Source organism: Schistosoma haematobium, chromosome 2 (assembly GCF_000699445.3).
Source record: "Schistosoma haematobium chromosome 2, whole genome shotgun sequence".
In the NCBI taxonomy this organism is placed as follows: domain Eukaryota; kingdom Metazoa; phylum Platyhelminthes; class Trematoda; order Strigeidida; family Schistosomatidae; genus Schistosoma; species Schistosoma haematobium.
This window is the reverse complement of record NC_067197.1, coordinates 6537929-6545060: the sequence shown is the minus strand read 5'-3', so window position 1 is coordinate 6545060 and position 7132 is coordinate 6537929. Positions and strand designations below refer to the sequence as shown.

Genomic DNA, 7132 nt, shown 5'->3' with positions numbered 1-7132 from the left:
TATCACTATACACCACGTGGATTCGTGCTACCCGAAGTGAGAAACTATAAAGATTTAGGAGTCATATTAAGCAATGATCTCAAAACCACCAGTCACTGTAAAGCCGCTGCTACAAAAGGCGATAGGGTATTACGGTCAATTAGTAGGTCTTTCCAGTATTTAGACGATGAAATGTTTAGATTACTATACCCGATTTATGTGCGACCACATTTAGAATACGGGATTCAAGCAGCGTGTCCTTGTTTCAAGTATGAAGCAGATATGCTGGAAGGAGTCCAAAGACGAGGTACTAAGATGGTACAAGGTCTATCTGGCCCATCTTATGAAGACAGACTGAGACACCTTAACTTATTTCCGTTATCTTACCGTAGAATACGGGATGATCTAACATTGGCTTATCGTATACTGAACGATGACTTTGGTATTAACATGTCTTATCTCTTGCTTCCGTCTAGGACCAATCATTTGAGAGAACATTCGAAGAAAGTTCAAAAACCGAGATCAAATCGTTTACGTCTGGAGTTTTGTTTCTCGCACCGAGTAGCTAATTACTGGAATTATCTACCGGAACACTTAATATTAGCACCTTCTGTCAATATATTCAAAACGAGATTGGACCTCCACAATATTACAAACTGCAAGGATTAATATAGGTTGACAGACTTCCTATCCTAATTACTGAAGACTGAAGACTGGAGACCGGCAAGTATAAAAGACGTAGTTACAGTTTCGCTATTTGGATGTGTTTGTGTTGACCTAAGTTTCTGTCCTTTTCTTCGATAAAATACCTAATTTCTTTGTATCAACTAGTATCTAAGGTGAGCATGTCTTGTATACTTGGTGAACCATGTTGCAATATCGAAACACACATCACATTCACATATGTGAACGTGATAGTGGGTACGAGTTATATTAGGTGTTACTGGTTAAAGCGTTGTCAAACACTGAATACTTGTGGCATCTTTAAGCCGTACTTTGAATGCTGAAAGGAATTTCACGTTAATTTAACTGAATAAACAAAATACCCAGTGATTATTTCGATGACGAGTTCACGCTTTAGGAATAAATTGACTGAAAACAAAACTCTCAATTGGAACAATATGTTTTGTTCTGTTTAAAATGGGTTGCTCAGAGCTCCAGGGCAGAAGAGGCACTAATAAATTAAATCCTCATGGTATCTAATTGCTGATCTAGGTTCATATACTACTTTTTCTCTTAGCATACTGGAGCTCGGTGCACCATTGGTTTGGAATCAGGGTTTTTGAACTTTCCTAGATAAGTCTTCCTTACTCAACAACTTAGCTTAAACTTCAGACATTCGCTTTTCATTATCTCACTTTTGTGAAGATCACTCGTGTCGTGTGGATGCAATGAGTAGAATTTTCCTGGTGGTGCCTATCAAAGTGTGGATGTATGAGAGCATTCTAGGTGTGAGTGAACCCTGTATACCCTCGATCATGCCAGGGCGTTTGATAGCTCTTTATTTCACTGACATATGATAAATTCAACCGCTATCTTTGACCAAAAGCACGTATTGTTAACGACTCGGGGAAGAAAGATGTATGTATACCCATAATTTTTTTTTCGCCGATTTCAATTGATTCCATCGAAATTAGTATCATAAGTAGTTTTCAGTTAAACAAAACAAGAATTATTGGTTCAATGAAGTGTCTTGTGTTCAGTTAGTTCATTTCTAAAGTGTGAACTCTTCACTGAACCAATCGTTATTGTTTTATGCATCAATGGATATTCTATGTTTATTCAGATAAATTAATGCGGAATTCCTTATAATGCATTTAAGTGTAACAGAACTTTGTCAGCAATGGTCAAACTACTTTTGTTTAATTTCATCTCGAGAATATTTTAACGGCGAACGTAAGCTGCACTTATTATCAAGTTGGTAGTAATGTGCACTTATTGAACTTGGTTTTTCAAGTCTAGTCTAGTGGTTGAAGTATTTCCCTCTACATCAGTTTCATTCAACAATAGTTGAAAGGTTTTACATTATCAGTTTGTTGTTAATCCATGAAAGTATTTTGTGTGGACTTTCTATGTTGTTTGAGGTGTCTTACGGTACTATCGAAGTACGAATGATATGGTGGTTTTTCTTTCAGTGGTTGCAATTTACATTAACTTGATGGATTGCATCGCTTACAGACTACAGAACTTTAACTTCATTGCTCCACACTCGTAAAAGGCTTGTGAGGTGAAAATCACAGGAGAGTCTGGAACTCATACGACGGATTACAATGCAAAGTCGTGCATGGAAGACATCTAACAGATGCATTCCAAGTGAGGGCCAGTGTCAGAGAAGATTGCTTACTCTCATTTTTTCTCTTTCTTCTGGTTGTCGACTGGATTATGAAGACCTCGACATCTGAGTAGGAGCACGGAATACAATCAACAGCTCAGAATCAATTAGACGATTTGGCCTTCACAGATGACCTGTCCCTTCTATCCCATACACCAACAAACGCAGGTCAAAGCAACCAGTGTAGCATAAGCCTCTACATCAGTAGGTCTCAGTATACTCAAAGGAAGAAGAGAGGTCCTCAAACACAACACAGAGAACGCCAGCGAAACAAATCGCACTTGATGGAGAAACTCTGGAAAATGTGGAATCTTTGACTAACCTGAGAAGCATCATCGATGAACATGGACGATCGGATGCAGACGTAAAGGCGAGAATTACCAGATCAAGGGCCGCATTCCTACAATTGAAGAACATATGGGAATCAAAACAACTGTCTGTCAACCTATATCAAAGTGAGAATCTTCAATACGAACGTCAAGACAGTTCAGTTCTACTGTATGGAGATGAAACGTGGAGAACTACCACAACCATGATGAAGAAGGTGCAAGTATTTATAGAGAGTTGTCTACGCAAGATACTGAATATCTGTTGACCGGATACTATCAGTAACAGTGTACTGTGTGAGAGGACAAACCAGTTTCGAACTGAAGAGGAAATGAGGAAAAGACGTTGGAAGTGGGTAGGACATACATTACGGAAATGGTGGGAGTGTATCTCGAGGTAAGATCTAACTTGGAATCCATAAGGGAATTAGAAAAGAGGAAGGCCAAAGAACACATTCCGTCGGGAAATAGAAGCAGATATGAAAAGGATGAATAGCAACTGGAAAGGATTGCCCAGGACAGAGTTGGATGAAGAGTACTGGTGGACGGCCTGTGCTCCTCCGCGAGGAGTAATAGACGTAAACAAGTAATTTGGATTCTAATTAAATCATCTGATTATTTGATTGCATAATCTTGTCAAACTGTCAATTGAACGCACTACACTAAATGAATTAATACAATGAACGAGAATCACGTTAAGTCAGTACTAGAATCAATTTGTTTATATTTTATATTTAGGAATTTCATATTTTTAACAGTGTAGTTATGATGCTAAGCGATGTTATAACGTACTTCTAACGTGGAGGCTAAAAATATTCCGATACCATGATATCATAAATCTTAGTATTAATCAATGAGTGGGAACTACAGACTTTTCAAACACTTACCTGTATTTTGGTACTAGTAATGTTCCAACAAATTCAAGCCGACTTTGAATGTATAATTTTTTTGTATTTTTTTCAGCACTGTTTTCAACCTCTCTTCGAATATCATCAGTTTAAATTTTTATTGTAATTCGTTCAGCTCTCTTCACAAACTTCTGATTTTTCAAATGAATCGTCCAAATTGGTTTTACATACTATATTTAACTGTTATTCAATTTACCATCTATGGGGTTTGTGAAGAGTTATCTGTTAGTCCTATTGCTCAAGCGCTGCGTGTTCATGAGTCTGGAATTTTTGAATGTTCTTTCGAAAACTCATCCTATAATTCAGACTTAAGGTGGATATTGTTTGATGGAACAGTTCTATTAAATGGTAACACATCAGAAGATGGTCGATTTATTAATGAAGATGGTATCCTAAAAATGACTAATCTTACTATACCTGATTCTGGTGAATATAACTGTGTAAATGTTGAAGTCAATACCACTGTTACTGCTCATCTTAAAGTGTATATTATGCCATCTTATTTATTGGAAGGATCCATTGTTCTTGCTATCAATGGTGTTCTCTTCATTTTATTCATTTATTCAATGATAAAAACATATCGAGAACAAAATATTAAAGATCGTATGCATGCTTTCTAATGGTTGTTTGTTTAATTGATGAGAAAGATTTCTCTCTCTGATCTTGTTTTTTTTACATCAACTGCCATTCCTTATCGATTATTGTTGTGTTTTTTTTTGCGTGAATTTTCTAAATAATATAATTACATGTTATACTATGCTTTACAATTTAAACATGCAGTTTAATGCATTCACTTGTATCTGATATTCATCTCTTAGCTATGTTATAAACTGTCTTTACAAGAAAATAGCAATTCATGGATTTTTTTGCAGTTATGAAACACATTGTTTTATTTTTCGCAATCTGAAATCACCCTATTTTTTTCAACTCTTAACAAGGCAAATCTGTGAATATGTTGTTGTTAATGTTGATTTTTTGGATAGTTTTAAAATTTATATTAACCTTATACCTAGTATCTAAAAATTCTGTTTTGAATTAAGGAAGAAGTTTGATTTGTTTCATCTTGTCTTATTTTCATTTGACGTAAACAAGATTCAATAAATTAATTTAACATTGATGATCTTGTCTACTTGGTAACATTATCCCAGAACTCGAGGAATAACTACTGGATGTCAGCCACACAGAGCATTTTTGTAAGTAGTTTTTGGCACTTGCTCTGTACTTTCTAAACCTTATGTCTAATGTCTAAAGCCTGTGGAACAAGTGGAGGGTGTGCTAGTTTCTAGGACATATGTTTTCTATCCCTTCCGTCTATCGGACGCTGGTTATCTGTAAGAAATGCTTTATTGCCGCTACATCCTACTACATTTCTACAAACTTTGAACTTATTGATTTCTAGTCTTATCACTCTTCAAATGACCTTACCATTAGACAGGTTAGAACATATGGCTTTCTGCCAATAACTCATAGTCTTGAACCCCGTTTCCAGCTATTTAATTCAGGTAGCTAAGGAATAATAACAATTCCTTGACTAAAAGAAGAATACATTTGTTTGTGTAGATTGATCACTATGTAGTGATCAATATCATGCTTATCTGGTCCTTAGTGCTGACCGGGTTCCATGGATCAGGTTGCATTGTGGTCGATAATCTAAGTGACATGGCATCACATGTACTATTTTGATGTTACGTGGTTGGAGGTAGTCTTCAGGAAACTCTGGACGTAGGTTTCTCCCTTGTCGGCAAGAGCTTTCTCCAATCTTGGGGCAGCTGATACCTCGGGTTGTGGAACCAGTTGATATGAGTTCTAATTTCTTAGGGTGCATCATTAACTTCGAAACTGCAGGTACACATTGCCGAAGAGTAGCAGGATACCTAGATTCAGGGTCTCCTGACGATTACCTTTGACCACGTAATGCTAACTTAAAATTGATACATCAGCTACTTTTATTATCTTCTTCAACGCATAAATCTTGACACAAAGGGGCACCAGATTGTATATACTCCAAACAAAGTTTGTATAACGGATGGGGTACTGCCCAAATCAAAGCAGGTGGTTTTCTTGGGCGGCCGCAACCCGGGGTCTTGACCTGTATGTCTAGTTCACAAAGCAATGGTACAACGTCAAGAGATGCGGTTCCATGTTAGCCGGTGACCAACAATTGGTTCATACACCATTTGTTCCCTTGGGATCCTGGAGCCCATGTGTACCAGTAGTTTGGAGTCAGGGTTTTCCAGCTCCCCTAAGTGTATCAGTGTACCTACCCGCCCGGTTTAAGAGTCGGGCATTCGCCTTTCGTCCTCAATTTCGAAAACAAAACTGCAGCGCGAAGGCATCTTGAAAGAGCGGACTCTCCCTACCCTCGACCATACCAGGACGTTTGGTATATCAGTTACATATTTCAACTTTTTGAGTTGTCATTTTAATGTATTTATGGTAAAACAGTGATAAACCTTATCAATCCATGCATTTAAACTATCAATTGATCGTAGATGGAATGAAGAAAACGAACAAATTTTTATTTATTTCTACATTGTCAGTGGAATCTTAATAGGTTTATAATTCAGTTAACAGAGTTTTATGTGATAATCGATTATGAAGTCATAATTAACACGAACATATAGGCCAGTGGTAACTTCTCTGACCATGAATCTGGGTAACATGCGATCAAATCCTTCAGGTAGCACCAATCCCTTCGATATTACAGGTATACCTTGCTCACAAATGCCAAATAGTACGAAACGTAGGTCTAGCGTTTCCTGTTGACTACATCCAACTACCACCTTATATCTCAGCATAACACACGCGATGTTGAGTCACCTAGACTAATGGCTACATTGCAACTTGACCGATAGAAATCAATCTACACAAAGGACATGACATTGGTCACTTCCCAGTGACCAATCAATTGTAAATAATATTGACATGTTTTGTATTAGTGTAAAACAACCAATCCTTCATTGGTGATTCTTGTCAGTGTAGGGTTTTTGGGAGATCACAGAATTTTTATAGACTTGGTACCATAAACTACTCTTAGGTAGACCATCAAGGAAAACTGTGGAACACTGAACAGCTGTTTCGTTTTAGTATGGGATTTCCCAACTTCCAAGTTTTCAGCTTTGGTCTAACTAAGATCAGTTCACTGTACAAAGTCTATGAAAACCAATAATTTTTTGGGATGTAGCGTGGCAAGCATCCAATGTCCCTGATGACAATTATTACATTCCAAACACGTTTGGATATTTTTACTCGAATAGCTTAAAATGTAGTGAAAGAGAACTCAGGTGGGGAAAACCAACTAATTACTTGACGCAGTAATTCCATAGTGAAACTTCATCATTTGAGGTGGCTGGGACACGTGTTATGTATGCCCAACTACCGACTGCCCCGACGTGCGATGTTTTATGGTGTAGGAGTAGGTTAAGAGAAAGCTAGGGGCGGCCAGACCAAAACGTGGCACAACTCCATGAAGTCACTGACAAGTGGACTGAGTCACGTTGGTAGGTGCAGACTACCTGGTTGGGATCCGCGAAACGATAGCAACCGATTGTTAGAGACCATGAATCACATGTCTCAAAATCGTTTGC

The 7132-nt window shown here is 37.6% G+C and overlaps 1 protein-coding gene across 2 annotated transcripts; it reads left to right on the top strand.

Annotated features, from left to right (window-relative positions):
- Positions 1–551: 551 nt before the first annotated feature.
- Positions 552–5129, top strand: MS3_00006100 (uncharacterized protein; the record flags this gene model as incomplete). 2 transcript variants are annotated; one of them, XM_051214209.1, is made up of 2 exons in its annotated part: positions 552–818; positions 3601–5129. In XM_051214209.1, exon 2 carries the CDS (start codon positions 3689–3691, stop codon positions 4163–4165), a length of 477 nt encoding a protein of 158 aa, XP_051067356.1. In that variant the 5' UTR covers positions 552–818; positions 3601–3688. The 2 variants fall into 2 exon arrangements, with proteins under 2 accessions (XP_051067356.1, XP_012794193.2); XM_012938739.3 differs by lacking the exon at positions 552–818 and adding an exon at positions 819–3034 and having other exon boundaries at positions 3601–4165.
- Between the last annotated feature and the right edge of the window lie 2003 nt (positions 5130–7132).